Source organism: Rhipicephalus microplus, chromosome X (genome assembly GCF_043290135.1).
Source record: "Rhipicephalus microplus isolate Deutch F79 chromosome X, USDA_Rmic, whole genome shotgun sequence".
NCBI lineage: Eukaryota > Metazoa > Arthropoda > Arachnida > Ixodida > Ixodidae > Rhipicephalus > Rhipicephalus microplus.
This window is the reverse complement of record NC_134710.1, coordinates 384,727,589-384,746,710: the sequence shown is the minus strand read 5'-3', so window position 1 is coordinate 384,746,710 and position 19,122 is coordinate 384,727,589. Positions and strand designations below refer to the sequence as shown.

The window sequence follows — 19,122 nt, the reverse complement described above, 5'->3', positions numbered from 1 at the left end:
ACTTGATGCCGCATCTAAATGTATTGCCAAAACGAGTGGCATGTGTTCTAAACGGCGAGTCCCATGGTGGAACGACGCATGCAGGAAAGCACGGACCACTCAGAACAAAGCATGGGCGTTGCTTCGCGATTCCCCTACAGCAGAAAACCTGGAAAATTTCAAGCGGGTCAAATCGCAGGCAAGGAGAACGCGTCGACAAGCTAGACGAGAGAGCTGGACAAAGTTTATATCGAGTATCAACTAGTACACAGACGAGGGAAAAGTGTGGAATAAAATAAAGAAAATTAACGGCCAACAAACGTATTCTCTTCCACTAGTTAATAGCCTCGGGGAAAGCTTGGAGGATCAAGCCAACTTTCTTGGCACACATTTCCAACACATATCAAGCTCCTCACACTACTCCGAATCCTTCCAGAATTACAAGGCACGAATAGAAAAACAAAAGTTAGAAAGAAAATCCGCAAGAAATGAGGCATATAATGCACCATTCTGCTTAGCAGAACTGCGAACAGCACTCAGCTGCTGTAATACATCTACCCCAGGTTCTGACAACGTAATGTACGCGATGCTGAAGGAACTACCCTCCGAAACTAAAGAAACCCTCCTCTCTCTTTATAATCGCATATGGTTTTCGGGTGTGATCCCCTCCTCCTGGAAGGAGGCTGTTATAATTCCAATTTTAAAGCAGGGAAAAGATCCCTCTACTGTATCAAGTTACAGACCTATAGCATTAACAAGCTGCCTCTGCAAGCTATTTGAAAAAATGATTAATTGCCGCTTACTCCACTACTTAGAGACAAACAAATTGCTCGACCCATACCAATGTGGGTTTCGAGAGGGTAGATCCACCACCGACCATCTGGTGCGTATCGAGGCACAGATCCGAGACGCTTTCGCCCACAAACAATACTTCCTCTCTGTGTTTCTCGATATCGAGAAGGCCTACGACACAACATGGCGTTTCGGCATATTAAGAGACTTGTCTCACCTGGGTGTGCGCGGTAGAATGCTTTCCATAATCGAGAGTTACTTGTCCAATCGGAAATTCCGTGTCCGTGTGGGCAGTATTCTCTCCCAAACATTTGTGCAAGAAACGGGAGTACCACAAGGTGGTGTACTTAGTTGTACACTTTTTATTATCAAAATGAATTCCTTGCACCTGTCCATCCCCCGCAACATGTTCTATTCCACATATGTCGATGACGTCCAGCTTGGCTTTAGGTCTTGCAATCTGGCAATGTGTGAGCGGCAGGTTCAGTTAGGTTTAAACAAGCTCTCAAAATGGGCAGAGGAAAACGGATTCCGACTGAACCCACAAAAAAGCACGTGTGTCCTGTTCTCCAGAAAGAGAGGCATGCACTCAGAACCCGACATTGAACTGAACGGTCAACGTCTGTCTGTTAATACGGAGCATAAATTCTTAGGATTAATCTTGGACAACAAGTTGACCTTCGTACCGCACATCAAGTATCTAAAAACAAAATGTTTAAAAGCCATGAATGTTTTAAAAGTGTTGTCACGTACTAGGTGGGGTAGTGACAGGCAATGTCTCATGAACGTATATAGAAGCCTCATTCGCACCCGCTTAGATTATGTTGCCGTTGTTTATCAGTCTGCGACTCAAAGTGCTTTGAAGATGCTGGACCCCGTGCACCATTTGGGCATCTGCCTTTCTACGGGTGCTTTTCGCACCAGCCCCGTAGAAAGCCTTTATGTTGAGTCAAATGAGTGGTCGCTTCATCTGCAGAGAACTTACATGTCCTTTGTTTATTACCTTAAGGTGAAAGCAGACAAGAAGCACCCCTCATACTCTACTATTAATGATTTGTCGAGCTCAATTTTGTTTCAAAACAGGCCTTCGATGAGGCAGCCCTTCTCTATTCGCCTGAAGAGTCTAGCTGAGGAAACTGGAATCTCACTAGAACACAGTTTAATGGCTCCTGTAGCATATCCGCCACCGTGGCAACGGCACACTATAGACTGCGATGTGTCTTTTCTAGAAGTTACAAAACATGCGCCTATATCCCATATCCAAACATACTTCCTGGAACTTCAACACAAATACACACGTCCTGAGTTCTTTACAGATGCCTCCAAGTCTAACTCCTCTGTGTCCTACGCTGCTGTCGGTCCATCCTTTTCGGATGCTGGCCCTCTACATCCAGGCACAAGTATCTTCACAGCAGAAGCCTATGCGATACTTGTGGCGGCTAAACACATAGAGCAATTACAAATACAAAAAGCAGTAATTTATACAGACTCCCTCAGTGTAGTAACGGCTTTGCAGACTCTTAAAAAACACAAAAACCCAGTCCTTGTCTCACTTTACTCCATTTTATGCACACTCTACACACTCAAACAACATGTTGTAGTGTGCTGGGTGCCAGGGCAACGTGAGGGCGGATCAGCTCGCTGCATCCGTCCACAAAAGCACTGCCCCTACACCCATATCAATCCCGGCCCTTGATCTTAAACCATCTCTCAAACGAAACCTCAGAGTATACTGGCAGAGCAAGTGGGATACACACACACAAAACAAACTACACGTTATTAAGCCACACCTTGGTCATTGGCTGCCCGTATCGAAATCGCGTTATACAGAGGTAATACTAACGAGACTCAGGATAGGACACACATACACGACACACACACACCTCTTGTCCGGTGGCGATCCACCATTGTGTGACAGATGTGGTGAAGCATTGACAGTCCTTCACATTTTAATTGAGTGCAAACAATTGGACACTGTAAGAAAACAACACTTTCCATTACCCTACCGACAACATATACCTTTACACCCTGCAATGTTCGTCGGTAGGGAACCCCTTTTTAGTCACAAATCATTGTTAGCGTTTTTTAAAGAAATTCATAGTTTTCACATCATATACCCGGGCATCCCGTAGCATGACCTCTCCAGAGAGGTTTTTGCTGCGGTGGTTACACAAGAAAGCACTTGCCTCACGGCCCTTGGACGCAAGGGTAATAACGAGTGAGGCACTTGTGCTAATGCCATACATATCCACCATCGTCTTTTATTATCACCAACTTTTGTCATCTATTCACACCACACACACCTTTCATGGCATGGTCATGATTTTATTACTTGTATGTTTTTACCCGCCTTACCGCGAGGAATTTTATGGCCCTTATACAGCCGCTTATCGCAATCATTGTCCATTTTTTTTAGTAAGATGAACTGGCGCTCTTTGGCCGTGAACTGGCCCTTGCGCCATAAAACATCAAAACATCATCATCATCATCATTAGAGTGACCAAATAAAACCCGAATAGAAAAACGGAGATTAAGAGCACAAGCCCACAACACATCAGGCATACAATGAACCTTTCTGTTTGGCTGAACTACAAGCCTTACTTACCTGCTGCGATAAATCTACCCCAGGCCCGGACTGTGTGGCATATGAAATGTTAAAACACCTGCCCACTGATACCCAGAAAGCTCTCCTCTCTCTGTATAATGCGATATGGTCTTCCGGCGAGCTACCCTCAGTCTGGAAGGAAGCTATCGTTATCCCAACTCTAAAACAAGAAAAGGACCCGGCTTCAGTTTCCAGCTACAGGCCAATAGCGTTAATCAGCCGTCTTTGCAAGGTCTTTGAGAAAGTGATTAACAGGCGCCTGATGCACTTCCCTGAAATTAGTGGCCTACTTGACCCATACCAGTGTGGGTCTCGAGTGGCTCGGTCCACCACTGACCACCTTGTCTGTATCGAGGCACAAATTCGCGACGCTTTTGTTTGTTCATAAGCAATTTTTTCTTTCTGTGTTCCTCGATATGGAAAAGGCATATGACACTACATGGCGCTTTGGCATGTTGTGAAACCTGTCACATTCAGGTATGCGGGGCGGAATGCTGACAATTATCGAAAGCTACCTCTCCAACCGTACATTCCGTGTCCGAGTTGGCACTGTCTTATCTCGAGTATTTGTCCAAGAAACAGGAGTGCCACAAGGAGGTGTATTGAGCTGCACACTTTTCATAGTTGAAATAAATTCCTTGCACCTGTCTCTCCCACGTTATATTTTTACTGCATATATGTCGATGATGTACAGATTGGTTTCAAATCTCAATGTGCCAACGTCAAGTTCAACTAGGGTTGAACAAGGTATCTCAATGGGCAAATGAAAATGGTTTTATACTCAACGCGCAAAAGAGCACTTGCGTCTTCTTCTGCCGAAAGAGGGGCCTCCATCCTGACCTCGACATTGACCTGCATGGTCAACCTCTGCCAGTGAAGACCGAGCACAAGTTTTTTGGACTAACATTAGACACAAAACTAACCTTCATCCCACACATCAAGTATTTAAAAGACAGGTGCTTAAAAGCACTGAATATTTTGAAAGTGTTGTCACGCACTACGTGGGGCAGTGACAAGAAGTGTCTGATGAATTTATATAAAAGCCTCGTACACACAAGCTAGATTATGGTGCTCTAATCTATCAGTCAGCAACACCATCGGCCTTGAAGATTCTCGACCCTGTCCACCATCTAGGAATTCGCCTCTCTACGGGTGCTTTTCGAACTAGCCCTGTGGAGAGCCTGTACGTGGATTCGAATGAATGGTCGCTCAACCAACAAAGATGTTACCTGTCTTTTTTGTACTTTCTGAAGGTGAAGGCAGACAAGAAACATCCCTCTTAATTCACAAATAATGATTGGTCTTGTTCTTGCCTGTTTGAGAACAGTCCTTTGTTGCGGCAGCCCTACTCGTGAGGGGCCTGGCCGTAGAAACAGGTATGCATCTTCTCGAACACGGTTTGATGGCTCTTGCAGCATATCTGCCACCGTGGCAGTGGCAGCTTATAGGCTGTGATGTCTCTTTTGTTGAAGTCACAAAGCACGCACCACTTGCACACCTACATACATACTTCCTAGAACTACAACATAAATACACATGCCCTGAGTTCTTTACCGATGCCTCAAAGTCCAACACTTCTGTGTCATATGCAGCGATAGGCCAATCCTTTTCCGAGGCCGGCGTTGTTCATCCTAATGCAAGCATTTTCACAGGAGAAGCTTACGTAATACTGGCAGTCGTAAAACACATCAAACAGATAAAATTACAAAAGGCGGTAATATACACAGATTTTCTAAGTGTGGTCAAAGCCCTGAAAACTCCTAAAAGACACAAGAACCCTGTGCTGGTGTTCCTTTACTCACTTTTGTGCCCACTGTACACATCAAAACAGCATGTCGTTGTCTGCTGGGTGCCAGGGCACCGTGAGATACAAGAGAACGTTTTGGCCAACAAGCTGACTGCTTCCGCTAACGACACTACTTCCAATGCATCAATACTAATCTCTGCACTTGAAACCGTTTCTAAAACGAAAGCTCAGGGGGTATTGGCAGAGCACGTGGGATAGACACACAGACAATAACTCCATGCTATTAAGCCGCAACTAGGTAATTGGCCGCCACTATCAAAATCATGACACATAAAAGTAACACTAACAATGCTTTCAACAGGACTTGCACACTCCACACATTCATATTTTTTTATATACCGGCAATCCACCATGTTGTGAGAGATGTGGAGAACCACTTACAGTTCTCCACATTCTCGTCCAGTGCAATGAGCTAGATGCTCTAAGAAAAAAGCACTTTTTACTGCCCTACCGACAGCAGCTCCCACTACACCCTGGGATGCTCATCGGTAGGGATCCGCTCTTTAAACTGAAATCACTTTTCACGTTTTTAAAAGATGTTCATAGCTCTCACCCCATATTTCGAGGTCATCCGTAGCACGACCTCTCTACCATGGTCGTGGCTACGGTGACTACATCTCCATCATGATTTTATTATCATGACAGTTTACCATCCACTTTCACTGCACATATCTCACGCCACTGTCATGATTTTATTACTTCCATGTTTTAACCCGCGTTAGAGCGAGGAATTTGAAGGCCCCTTTACAGCCACGTATATCATATCATTGTTCATATCTCTAGTCTATTGAAATGGCACTCTTTGGCTATCAATTGGCCCTTGCGCCATTAAAAACCACTCATCATCATCATCATTAGTGTTATTCAACCCAGGTGTACTGTTACAAGAAGCAATATTCAGATTGGTGCACTGACGTTGCACTACAAACATGTACTGATTGAGTGATAAGGAAAGAAAGATTACCAAGGTTTTCTCGTAAAACATCAATCATCAGTGTCTGAGTACATTTTAAGTTGTGCGCAAATGATGAAAGATTACTGCAGGAACATATGTGTGAAACAGCAAAAGCCTGAATGTGAACGGTGTGCGATGTGTGTGTACTAACAGCAGCGGCGTCTGCATGCTGCAAAAAGAGGCAGCAAGCATGATGGAAAGCTAAGGGGTGCGAGTAGGAAATCTCATGAAAAGTGTAATGGTGAAGCCAGTTTTCTGCCAACAAACTTTCAACTATGTTTAAAACCAAAGAGCAGCCTGATTAGTCTCTCTATACAGGCTCGATACTGGATGGAGATGGCATTGCACGGCTGACAATGTGTGCACTGGATAAAGTGACATAATAGAGAGATACTGTTTTTTTTAGATAATCTTCAGCCAGATTCTGAGCCCATGACTCCTATGCCAAGTAATGTTAGAACAGCAGTGTTGCACAGTTGATCATATTTTTTGAAACTCTAAGTGGTACTTATTCAGCTTTTTCATGAATCTTGTGTCCTGTTATTTTTTGTTCTATGTACTTGTCTCTGGAAAAAAAAAATTCAGGAAGTACATTTCTCTGATCAATCATTCTGACTTTGAGAGCTCTGTGCTGATTTTGAGAGGCATGTGACACTCGTGTTTACGCATATCAGTGTCACAATAGCAGCTGTGCCTGTTGTCTATAGATTGATTTTGTGAAAGTTGGACACTAAATCATCTTTAAGATAGAGGTGCATTTCTGCAGCATTTTACGCATGTAGTGCAGTATTACATTTCTTTGGGATGATTTATTGTCTCAATTGTGCCTCTGCATTGTCACACTGACAGACAGTTGATGAGGACTTTGCCATGCGTCAGCTCAACGAAACCAACATGATTGTTGCCAACTGCACAACACCCGCCAACTACTTCCATGTGTTGCGGAGGCAGATTGCCTTACCATTCAGGAAGCCAGTGAGTATTACCATGCAGCTGTCCTTTTGTTGTTGTTCTTTTTCTTTATCAGTACATTGGCTTCACTGCACTCTCAATGGATGTGTGTAAATTCTTCCTGGAAACGCAGTCCCTTATTGGTCCATTTGCGTGTGTCCTACAAAAACTTATGCAAGTTCTTTTGATGCAAAAAATGTTTCGTGCATATACTGCGGTTCGGCAACCACTCTTGCTTTTGTTATTTTTATTACAGTAAAACCTCATTATTTGGAACTCTGTTATTTCAAAGTTCCACTAAATTTGAAATATTTTTGCAGTTTTGTATTTTGCAATGCAAGTCTGAGCGGATAATTTGAAGCGGCGGTCATCACCATTCCGCGTAATTGGAAAACTTTGTGTGCCACGTGCCAATTTTCGATCCCTATTTTGCCCTAAATCCACGGAAACGACGGCCCCTAATAGCCACAAGGCAACGTAGCAATACTAATGAGTGGCAGCTTAAGCACCCCAGCGCCGGGACTTCCAGCACAAGAAAAAGGGGGGGGGGGGGGGGAACGGTTGTGTGGTCAACCAATACATGTGCCTCCAAAAATTAAGACGTGCTTCACTGCAACACAGTAATGACGCGTGGGTAGCATATCACATGTTTTTCGCTATGTCAGTGTGTCATGATTTAGCCGTTCTTTCTGGGATTGTAAAGAAACATTATAAATTACAGTTTGGCGGAACTTGCCGAATTTGTCGGAATTGCCGGTGGCTCCAGCAGTTCTCACACTTGCACTGCTGGCAGAGTTCTTGCATGCAACTCCTACTTTGAAAACTAATTCGAAAGCTTCAATGGTCATGTTTTCCAACCAAAACATGTCGCAAATTTCGTCACACTAGCCGTTATTATTAAATTCTTTATTTTACCAGAAAGAATGGGCGAATGGTCACACCATGATGTGCTGACGCAGCGAAGAGCAGGCAACATGCTGCCCGCGTGTCCGCCTCGATCAGCCTTGTACGATTTCTAGGTGTTATCAAATTGCACCTTCGACTGTTTCCTGGCCATGTTCTTGCAACTGTTATGACTCAACAGCAGATAAAAGTCAACTTTTTTTTTTTTTTGCTGTGTATACGCGCCTGTTCTGTGCCAACTTGCTGAAACCAAGTACAGACATTTCACCAGCAGCCGTCGCAGTGGCGCTGCATGTCTGATTTGAAAGAGCAGTGCACCAGGCCTATACATAGCTCTACTGTCCACAGGTACTGAAGAAGCATATTGTGGCATTGAGATATAGTGAAGGATACGACAAGACAGGCTTCACTAAACAAATAATATAAATGGTTTATTAGGCAAACTTGTGCCAAGCGAAAAACAGGTAAACCAAAACTAATGATAGCAGCGAGCACTGTCAATTGTCGATAATATGCCTCTAAGTAAAATGTCTGCTTCGGTCTTGGACGTTACTAGTTACTAGTAATGCATCACCGGTAAATATAGTTATTTTTCAGTAACTTATAACTGTAACCAATTACTTTTAAGTTAGAGGAACTTGTAACTGTAACACTGTCACTTCTTTACACAGTAACTGTAATGGAAAGTGCCGTTGCAGTTACTTTTGTTTTTATTTGAAGAATTTCCTCAGCAACACTCATTAAAGGCCTATGTTTTTCACCTATTCGAACTTTTTCTTTTCCATGTCCTCTCCACCTTTCAATTTTCCACAATGGGGCTTCCCTCACATTTAAGAAGATGTTGCTAAGAGGAGTATCTTTGGTGCAGAAAACCGTATTTGAGGCTTGCTTGTTCGCTGCATGCCACAGATCAATTACCGTAATTACTCGAATCTAACGCGCACCTTTTTTCCGGTTAAGCGAGTTCATAAATCGCATGCGCGTTAGAATCGAGTACGAACAAAAAAAATTACGGTTAATCTATTGCCATCGGCAAATCCAAAATGACCGCCCCCTACTTGCATCGGCATGGCGCGTCGGCCATTTCTGTCTATGTGTTTCCCATGTGCGGCACTTCGTACGTGTGCTGAGGAGTTCGTCATCTAGTAGTGCATTAGCATCGACGGCGTGGAAGGGCCGACTCCAAAAACTCGAGTGCACCACGATGCCGCTTTTAAAAGAAAAGTCATCACGTGTGCAGAAACGGACAGAAATCGGGCCGCATCGCGGTCGTTCGGAGTTCCCGAAACGTGCGTGCGGGACCGGCGGAAACAAAAGCAGAAGATTGTCGACAGCAAAGCTTCACGCAAAGGCTTCAGTGGACCACAGCAGGGTCGGTTTCCGCAAATTAAAGAGCTGCTCGGCGAGTATGTGCTTGAGCAGCGAGCGGCACAACGGCCCGTGACGACAGAACTGCTCCAAGTGCGGGCTATGCAATTAGTCTTAGAAAAAGGTTTAATGCGGAGCCAGTTTAAAGCGAGCAGGTGCTGGCTAACTTACTTTATGAAGAGGAAAGGCTTTTCCCTCCGAAGGGGAACATGCATATGCGAAAACTTTTGCGGAGGAGTACGATGAAAAGCTTCACAGTTTTCAGAGGTTCGTCCTAAACTTGCGGCGCAACAACGGCTACCTGCTTGGGCAAATCGGGAATGCCGATCAGACGCCTCTTTACTTCGACATGCCTGGCACGACAACCGTCGAGAAGGAGGCGAAGCAAGTTCGCGTGCTGACATCGGTCCACGGTAAAACTACAGTGACGACAATGCTCTGTTACACGTCAGACGGGCACAAGCTTCGCCCGTACCTCATATTTAAATGGAAGACGCTCCCGAAAGGAGTCGTTTTTTCGAGTGGTGTGATTGTGCGGGCCAGCGAGAAAAATGGGTGCGCGTTGCAATCGATGTCTTACGTTTTTTGTTTTTTTTCGCGGTGGAAATTGGGTGCGCGTTACAATCGAGGGCGCGGTAGAATCGAGTAAATACTACATTGCAAGTGAACAGCTTCCTAAGCTTGCCATCCCCCTCCCTTTCTTTTTGGAAAGGGGGGAGGGGGCGTATGTGTGTTTTATCACTTGAGGTTCTACCTGTGTTCTTAGTGTGCCGGAGGTGCATTCCTGTGTCCGAGGCCCCTAGCTAATTGTGCTTAACAGGTGACTAGGAAACAGCAATGCGAATCAGCTGAAAGGCAAAAGGCTATAAACGGGCAAAGCAATTTTTTAAAACTTCTTGATAACTGATTCTCATAGGTCTGCTTTGACCTAACACTTTTTTAAAAAATGACAAACGTTTCACGTCCTATGCAGGTGGCATCCTCAATGTACAGTGGCAACAAAAAAAGAAAAAGTGAGCGGACATCGATCACTCCATCAGTCACACATGACATTGCAAACATTTCCAGAAGTCCCCTCGCCCCCTCCTCCATTATCGCTTCCTTTCATGAGGCAGTGTTGTCGCATTGTTAGGTCAAAGCTATGCCCTGTCCAGCAGTGTTTATATATATATGTATGCACATACAAATGCATGCACGAAAAAAGTATGGTTGAACACCCCGCACCTGAAAAAAATTTGTGGCTACACTTCTGCAGCCTCAAAGGTGCAACAGCTGCGCCAATGGTGCCAATTTTATACAATGCCCCATTTTCGCACTGAGTTGCACCAAAGCCATGAGATTTGCTGAAATTACGCCAAAATGCTCAACCAGCCTCAAAATTTTCTCAGTTGCGCTAATTTCAGCAAGAAATGGAGGCCACGTACGTTGCCCACCTGCAGTTTAAGTCATCAATCAATTCAAGTGTATAGACTCTTACCTTAAACTACAGTAACCTAACCACACTAATATTAATCCTGTTCAATCAGGGGACTCGCGAGACGCGATTGACCAAATAAAGAAACAAAGCCGTGCATTCATTGGTCTGCTGACCACAACAGATACCTGTCGGTGGGATGACGCAACTTCAAGACAAAAATGTGTTGCCGTAGCCACGAACGCTTTGCGGCAAATACCAACTTCCTGGTACGCAAAAGCGACCATGGAATGTTAGCAACTAGAGCTGAGAACGCCAGCGTTGCTGACTGATCGGCATAGCAACGGCACATAAAAATTCTTCTGTCTTGAAGTTGCGTTACGAACGTCGTTCCAGCAATAGATATCCGATGCTGTCACCAGAACCAGACCAATAAGCGTGCCCCGCTATTACTTTATCTGGTAGAACACACCTTGCAAGCGAGCCGAGATGTTGTGCCCTGACCCTAACCCCCATCGTAAAAAAAAAAAGTGGGGGGGGGGGGGGGGGAGGGAGCACAGCGGTGTTCGAAACCTTATTGGCCTTGTTCTAACTCGTGCAGAACGCTGCTTAAACCACCTTCGCCACAATGCACTGGTGCCCTGTGTAAAAGCATATTGTGTCTTGGAAAGGGCTGTTAGCACTACTGACAGGACAGCAAATTTCGTTCAAATACTCATGCGTGTATTCTACCGCAAAACTGTGAGCATTAGTATGATCAATGATCTGAAAATGTTACCGGCAATTATTTGGAGTAGTGTATGATACTTCTGCTGCTCCTGGAAAAAAAAAAAAGCTGTGCAAGTTTGATTTTTTAACCCCTACTCCGCAGTTTCACGAATCCCTTGAATTTCAAGGTTGCCAGCTTGGCAGATCCACATTTTATTTCACGAATTCTCTCGAATGATTTGTGACAAGTGCTCATCTGGGCTTTATCATTGTTTGCTCAGTGGGGTAGATTAAAATACGAGTTTTATTGAAACAGCAGTGCTCATGTTTACTCTGCATGATTTAGGTGACGTTGAAGCGATTGATCATACTTCTTTTTTTCTTAATATGTAAGATTTCTTTGCTCCAAATTTGGTGTTTTGTGATAAAAATAGATGTTTTATTTTCTATAACCTGCTTCGAAAATTGCTCCAAATTCTATTTCGGCTGTTGCACCCTTGCAGTTTGAATGCGTTGCAGTAACTGACATTAGCAACCCTTCCTTTTGGGGTCTTTTTCCTGATCCTTCGCTGCCCGTTCCGCTGATGTAATTATGTCGCTTCGCAATCCCTGCATCTTGGAGGCACTTCTGCACTAATCGTGCACCGATGTGTGGTCTTTGGATTTCATGAATACGTGTCCCAACTTTTTTGTGTGCTCAGCGGATCCAAAATTCTTTGAATAGGTCTGGAGCACCCACTAAAGAAGAACAATAACTTGGTTTAGATAAATTGCCCTCTGAGAACTGTAATACTATAAGTTTCACTATCATTTTTCGATGGAGGTGAAAATGCTGTAGGCCTGTGGGCTCAGATTTGGGTGCACATTAAAGAACCCCAGGTGGTCGGAATTTCTGAAGCCTTCAACTCTTACAATCATATGGTGGTTTTGGAATGGTAACCCCCACATATTATTATTAAATTTTACTATCGTAAGTTATTAGCAGAGAAAATCAAGGTCAAAATTTCATTTTATAATTTCACGCTAAAATCTCTGCGCGTACGTTAGACATTTCAAAATATTTTTTCATATTTTCACAGCATCGGCTCAATGAAATTTTCTCATACTTTGTAGGCAAGATCTATGGCACCCACAGATGACAATGTACTGCAATTTTATTGATTAAAAGCTATGTAAGACCCAGTAGAAGCCTTGAAAATTTATGACCTCGCGATGTTTGGCGCAGGAATCCGGAGGTGGCGTTTCTACCTGTACTTTCTTTATGCGTGTTTTCTCACTTACCAAGCGTCATCTCGTGGTATGAGTGGTGTTGCAGGATTGTTAAATTGTACTTTACTAATACACTCCAACCTCGCAACACCAAAAATTTCTTGGTCTCCTTTCAGCAGTTCATAGGAATCAATGCATAAATATTCTCACCACAAGGAACACTTTTCGTCTGCCATTCCACTGCAACGAAATTTGATGATGCAATTCCAGGTTTAGAAATTTAATGTCATGTACTAAATACTACATTCTTGAAAATTTCGATTCATTTTCAGAACATGAAAATACGTTTACGAAGTCGAAAACGCGCATTAGCACCACTAGAAACCGCTGCCGTTTACTAAGCATGGAGGCCGCTATTGCTCGATAGCGATGCAATGAGACTACCCTACTTTTGCCCCTGGCTTGCTTTTGGACGGCCAACTTTCCGAAGCCGAAGCTTAGTTTCCTACACGCTGCTGCTAGGTGCAGTCGTGGAATAATGCCTTTTCTAATGGCAGTGCTTTTGGTTATTTTCGCGCTTGGCCAGTGTGGTCCCTGGTCAGAGCGAGTTTCATCTGCCTTATCAACAAGATGAGCTAGCCGCTACTAGCGCATGATTAGAATAGCATAGAATGAAGCATAAGTCACCGCTCTACATACCGCGCCTGCATCTCTGCGTTATCAGATACCTTACGACGGCGGACAGCTGCTTGTGTTGGGTGTCAGTGCAACTGTCAGGTTGGTTCACGTAAGCCGTTGTGGCTGTTGTTTCAGAGTGCTTTTTAACATGTTGTTATGCATGTGTGAGAATCTCGTCTAGATGCTGCTGGAAAGAATAAGAAAGCAGCAAACACTTTTCAAATTTTGTAAATAAAAGTTCCATTGTTTTGCTAGCTCAGGTTGTCAATATTTTATTCGACTTCGCTGCAACGAAATTTTTGCCTCAACGAATTTTTTTCTATACCCCGTCAGTTTCATTGTAGCGGGGCTTGACTGTATGCTAAAAATTGTTTCGTTCTTGAGTGTACCTTTAAAGAACATAGAGAATGAACTTCGATGATGAATGAGCTTCATCTTCGCTCATTACGTACTTTTCACACCTCTTCGTATGTTTTTATTGAACTAATTTGATCATTTGGCATGTGATACATGTCTTACTTTGTACGGTAACAGAAAAGTGACTACATTATTCTTTCACGGTAGCTGCAACTCCGACAAGTTACTTTTGGAAACTCTGTAACTATAACAGAGTTACATTTTCGGCATAGCTAACTATAACACTGTTACTTTTTACTGTGCCCATGAGTGGTCCTCCTTGATACATGCATCGTTGTACTCTCGCATTATTGCTTATTCATGCACAAAAAGGCACCCAGATTGTGCTTGGCCCCGAAGACTAGGTACTAAAGTGGCGTTCATTTTTTCATTCATCAGTTGATATGTGTTAGGTTGGCACAGTCTGAGTAGTGGCAATCAGTGGCTTTTCCAATGAATATACATACGCATACAGATGAATCTGCTACCTGTTCTCATGCTTTAGGCTTCCGGGATTCGTCTGTGAGCTGTTCTTTATTGATGATGCAAGGACTGTTTGATGATGTGTCATAAAGTTATGCACAACAACATCACTTGCCTTAGCCACCACAGTTTACAACTGCAACACTATTTTGACAATGATGTACAATAAATATGAACATTTGCATAGGAATGAATTGATAGATCATGTTACTGGAAATGATTGCTTATGTCTCTCTCTCTCTCTCTCTCTCTCTCTTTTTTTTTTTTTACAACTTCACAGCTTATCCTTTTCACACCAAAGTCACTTCTCCGGCATCCGGAGGCCAAATCGCACTTCAGTGAAATGACTGAAGGTATGTGGGTGCTTTTATCTTTGCTCAGCATATTACACAAGTGTGACTGGTTGCGGTCATCTGTTATGGCATGTGCGAGTATTCGAGCACTTTGAAAAGTGGCATAAATATTCCATTATTTGAAGTGGCGTCGGCACAAATTAACATTATTCGAAAATTCGAAGTATTCAAAATGAACGAATCGGCCTATTGTTGAACCAACCTATAACAGTGAAGTGCCAGTAAAATTTTATTGTTATAACCGATAATTGCTATGAAGGTATACATAAACAGGTTGCACGAAAAAAAAATTGAAGGATGGCAGGCTGTTGTGAGAAAACTATAATATTGGATAAGATATACCTACAAACATCAGTGATAAGGATAACATGTCTGCGGATTTTTTGAACATGAAAAAATAAATGAAAATTAATAACCTTTCGCTGAAGCGCTGAGAGCGTTAAGGTTGGTGCACGCCGGCGACTAGCAGTGGTCGCGCTACCATTTGCGACTGGTCGCGAACAGTCGCAAACATTTGCAAACGGTCGCAAAGGGACTGCTTTGGCTAGTCACTTCCTGACCGATTTTTCAGGCGCAGGACTGCAGTCTCAAAGCTGCTGGAATGAATCCGCAATGCCCAGCTTTTTTTTTTTTTTTTTTTTTCATTGCGTGCCTCCTGTTGCCAGATACAGACTAGTGCATTACTTTGGGTCTGTGGCACCATGGCCACCCCGGAGTACTTGGCATGAAGATGGCGGGGCGCAGTAGCTCGGGCAAAGTGTCGAATTTACGTGGTGGCATTCGCAAGAAGCTAAACACCATCAAAATAAAGAGAAAATGGATTGTGCACTGTCTTTCCCCCATATTCAAAATCGTTTTTTTTTTTTTTTGTCTTGAACTTGACTTGTCACCGCCTTCAGTGCAGCGCATTTGGAACGCGTTTGTGCTTCATGCCTTGGTACCGACTAAAGACACCGCGTTCGAGACGCATTTGTGCTGCATTGTAGGCTGTGGCAAGTCAAGTTGAATTCAAGGACCATTTCTGAATACGTACGACTCTCGGAAATACTCCTCATCGTCTCGGCTCAACTTGGGAGGTAGGATGCTTGCATGGCCGGCCAACTCTCGCAAGCAAAGGAACGGTCACACCCACCACCGGCTTTTTTTTTTTTTTTTTCTTCGGAGAATTTTGTGCTGCCAGCGCTGACTGACACCATGGTGGCAGAGCACATCAGCACCATGACAATTTCTTGTTCTTTGCTTGAATCGAACTCTTTGACGCTGCTGGGAACGCTGTGCGAGAACGGACGAATACAATAAATGCGGCGCGCTCAGTTCACTTTGCTCACTCACTCGGCTAGTGGCGATCAGCTGATCGGCGCTGGTTTCCAGAGTTCTCGCTGATAACGAGATCCAGATGTGACTTTCTGGGTTTGCGACTTCCGGTCGCTCGCATTCAGGTTCTGCCGGTGTGAATATCAGTCGCTTCTTGGTCGCTAGTCGAAAATGGTCACGCGACCGCTGCTAGTCACCAGTGTGCACCAGCCTTTATAAAGCCTATCTATGACATCTGGAGTTTTGGGCGATGAAACTCTTCAAGTCTCAACTGTTTACTCAAATTGTTTGTGGGTCATTCCATGCCGAATGTCCCAATTATTTTGGTGACAATTTCAAATGTATTCGAAAAAAATCGTACGGCTTTACTGCATTCAAAACAGTTGATTGCTAGAGTATTTCACTGAGAAAAAAAAATTGGTCACACAGGTGCTTTCTAAACTTTGCACAATGTTGTCTGGCCATTGTTTATGCAAAAAATTATTTTACAAGTACCACTTTCTCTTTATATACCAAATTTGGTCTACATATTAAGAAAAGCTGCTTGTGTAAGGTGGTTGAAGCTGAGTAAAATTAGCGCGATCTTTCTGCCACACGAGCCCCTAAGAATTCGGCCTAAATGTTTTTTTTTTTTCTGTTGCGATACTGTACTCTGTATGAATATTTCAGCAATAAATACTTATTTTACAGAAAATATATTTTTGCAGAAAAAAATATTTTTCTAGGTGGCTAGCCGAGGTGGTTGAAGGGGGTTGGAAAAATAATAAAAAATGAAAGAAAGCCAACGGGTGAGGAGGCGCCAGGTGTCAGTTGGGGGAACTGCAGCGGATAAATGTAGGGGATGCGTTTATTACAGATGAAAAGAAAAGCAATACGGCACTCTGCAATGGGCGAAGGGGGGAGGGAGCGAGCTGGGTGGAGGAGGAGAGTTGGCGAAGTAATCAAAAGCGGAAGAGATCCTGTGGGTGAGGCACCAGGTGTTGGTTAGCGCGACTGCAGCGAATAAATGTTGGGGGTGCATTTATTACGCAGGAGGAAAAAAATTTTTATTTTGATGACTGAAGTTTGGGGTGCATTTATTATGCAAGTGCATTCGTTATGCGAGTAAATATGATATAATTGAAATGGTCTCCAAAATAGCTGGCACGTTTAACGTGGAAGTACCTTTCTTCGAAAGTGCATGAAGAGAAGCCACCACTGCCACAATGCTCTGCAATGAAGCCTATCGCAAATTCGAAGGTGCGCTGGGGAATGTTGGGGTGATGGGTGGGTGTTCAGTAGCTTGAATTTTGTGTTTTATTTTTTTCTTTTTGGGGATTTTTTTTTTGGCATGGACACGCAACTGCCCTAACTCATTTGTATTACCGATAATGTGGCATGCGGACATTGCTGCAAGTGGGTCATTTCACCATAGACATCACACGGAAGTTGATGGTACAGCATCTTCTAATCATAGCTTGTGTATTGTTACAACTGGTATCGTTGTAAGTGGGTGCGACTGGAATTTAAAAGGGCTCTGCAACACTTTTCTACGTAGCCATGGAATGGATTCACTGAAGGAGCTTATCCCACCATGAATTAAGCACCACCAAAGATTTTCGAATCTGTCTCGTACGAGCGGAGTTACAAAGATTTCTTGCTCGCTGCAATTTCATTCTCTCTTCTCTCGTCCCAACGAAAGTACGGGAAGCTACGCAGACATGGCATGATGAGAGCATTTATGTCACGCGTGCCTCATGACCTTAAGCATTTTTTTTTTTTTTCAAATATGCAGCTCTTTTTTCAGCGTGATCACTAGAGACCAGATTATAGGCAAATGCCTATTTTGTTCCTTGTGTTTCTATCACGCCATTTTGATATATGAGCATCAATTAAAGGTTAAGAAGGGCTTTCATGGTGTTTCTATAGTGTCTATAACTGCCTATTTTGGGTTTTTGTGCCTAAAAGCCTATAAGTGTCTATAAATGCCTATTTTCCCAATGAGAGTGTATATGAGCGCTATTCAAGCTCAAATTTTGTTTTCGAGCGTGTTGTAAAAAAGGCAGCATTGATATTTCCAAACACTATAAGGCTCAACGAAGACAAAGCTGACAGGCTGCGAGTGATTGGAGGAGGAGCATGAAGGTGCAAAGACGCAATTTCTGCAGCATTAAGTCGAAGAATGTCTCTGCGTCTGCAAGGGAAGGAGAGAGAATTAAAGATGGGGAAAGAAAATAAAAGTGACGCCTATGGCCGAGGACATGGCGACCACCTTCTACAAATACCGTATTTACTCGCATAATCCTCGCACTTTTTTGGTGGTAAACCGATGCAAAGTTGGGGGGCCCGAGAATTACGCGGGGAAAACTTTGCACAAAAACATACAGAGCGAAAAAGAAAACGAAGTAGCTGCAAATCGGGATTCTTACACCAGCAACTAACAGCAAGCTTTGAGAAGTACTTATTAAAACTTATCTCAACAATAAAAGTACAGGTTCAACACAAGGCAAGACTTATGTGAGACACAAAAAGTGCAAGCAAATAGTCAAGAATGAGAATACCATACGCAAAGCTTGTGGGCGTTGCGGGCGTAGCGGTAGCATTCCTCACTCCAACAGGATTCCTCAAAAGGCAAGGATAGGACGTCAGTACTGGGCTGATGGCTATTTAACAGAATTGTCTGTAGTTTCCTTCTGAAGAAATAAAGTTTACCATCAATCCGTTTTAGGCACACGGCAAGCCCAAAGCGTCTTAGTGGCTTTCAGCTGCTGTCACCAGTAGCGAACACAAAACTCGTAGACTCCGAAGGGCCTACCGGTGACCCTGTTGCTATTGTTTAGTGCATGATCTATCACTTTCAATTTGAAAGCAGCCATGTAGCTTCAGTATCGCCCCATGTCGTGACAAGATTACCGACACAACATACAAAACACGCTGCAATGCTCATTTGCCACTTTGGCTTGGATTAAATTGGATTAAATCTCCATGCTATAATAGTATGCTTGATGCTTAAAAGATGGCACGCGCTATCATCATCAGTGGCTGGAATGAGCAGACGACATTATTACGGCAGTTTTCGAGGGTGCGATAATTACTCAAGGAAAAAAAAAAGAAACCGTATTTTTGTTGGGCGATGTGAGCGGTGCGAGGATTACGCGAGTAAATAAGGTAGCTGTCCACTGCCCTGAAGGAACTGAAAAACCCTCTTGAAAACCTGAGTGTTGTGGT

The 19,122-nt window shown here is 43.5% G+C and overlaps 1 protein-coding gene across 2 annotated transcripts in view; it reads left to right on the top strand.

The window, feature by feature from the left end:
• The window catches only part of Ogdh (oxoglutarate dehydrogenase Nc73EF), a 179,391-nt gene that overhangs the window by 140,787 nt on the left and 19,482 nt on the right, over window positions 1-19,122 (top strand). For both annotated transcript variants that reach the window (XM_037413353.2, XM_075880061.1), the window contains 2 exons: window positions 6,988-7,113; window positions 14,529-14,601. In XM_037413353.2, the coding sequence (XP_037269250.2) occupies window positions 6,988-7,113; window positions 14,529-14,601 (199 nt within the window). The remainder of the gene's footprint in view (window positions 1-6,987; window positions 7,114-14,528; window positions 14,602-19,122) is intronic.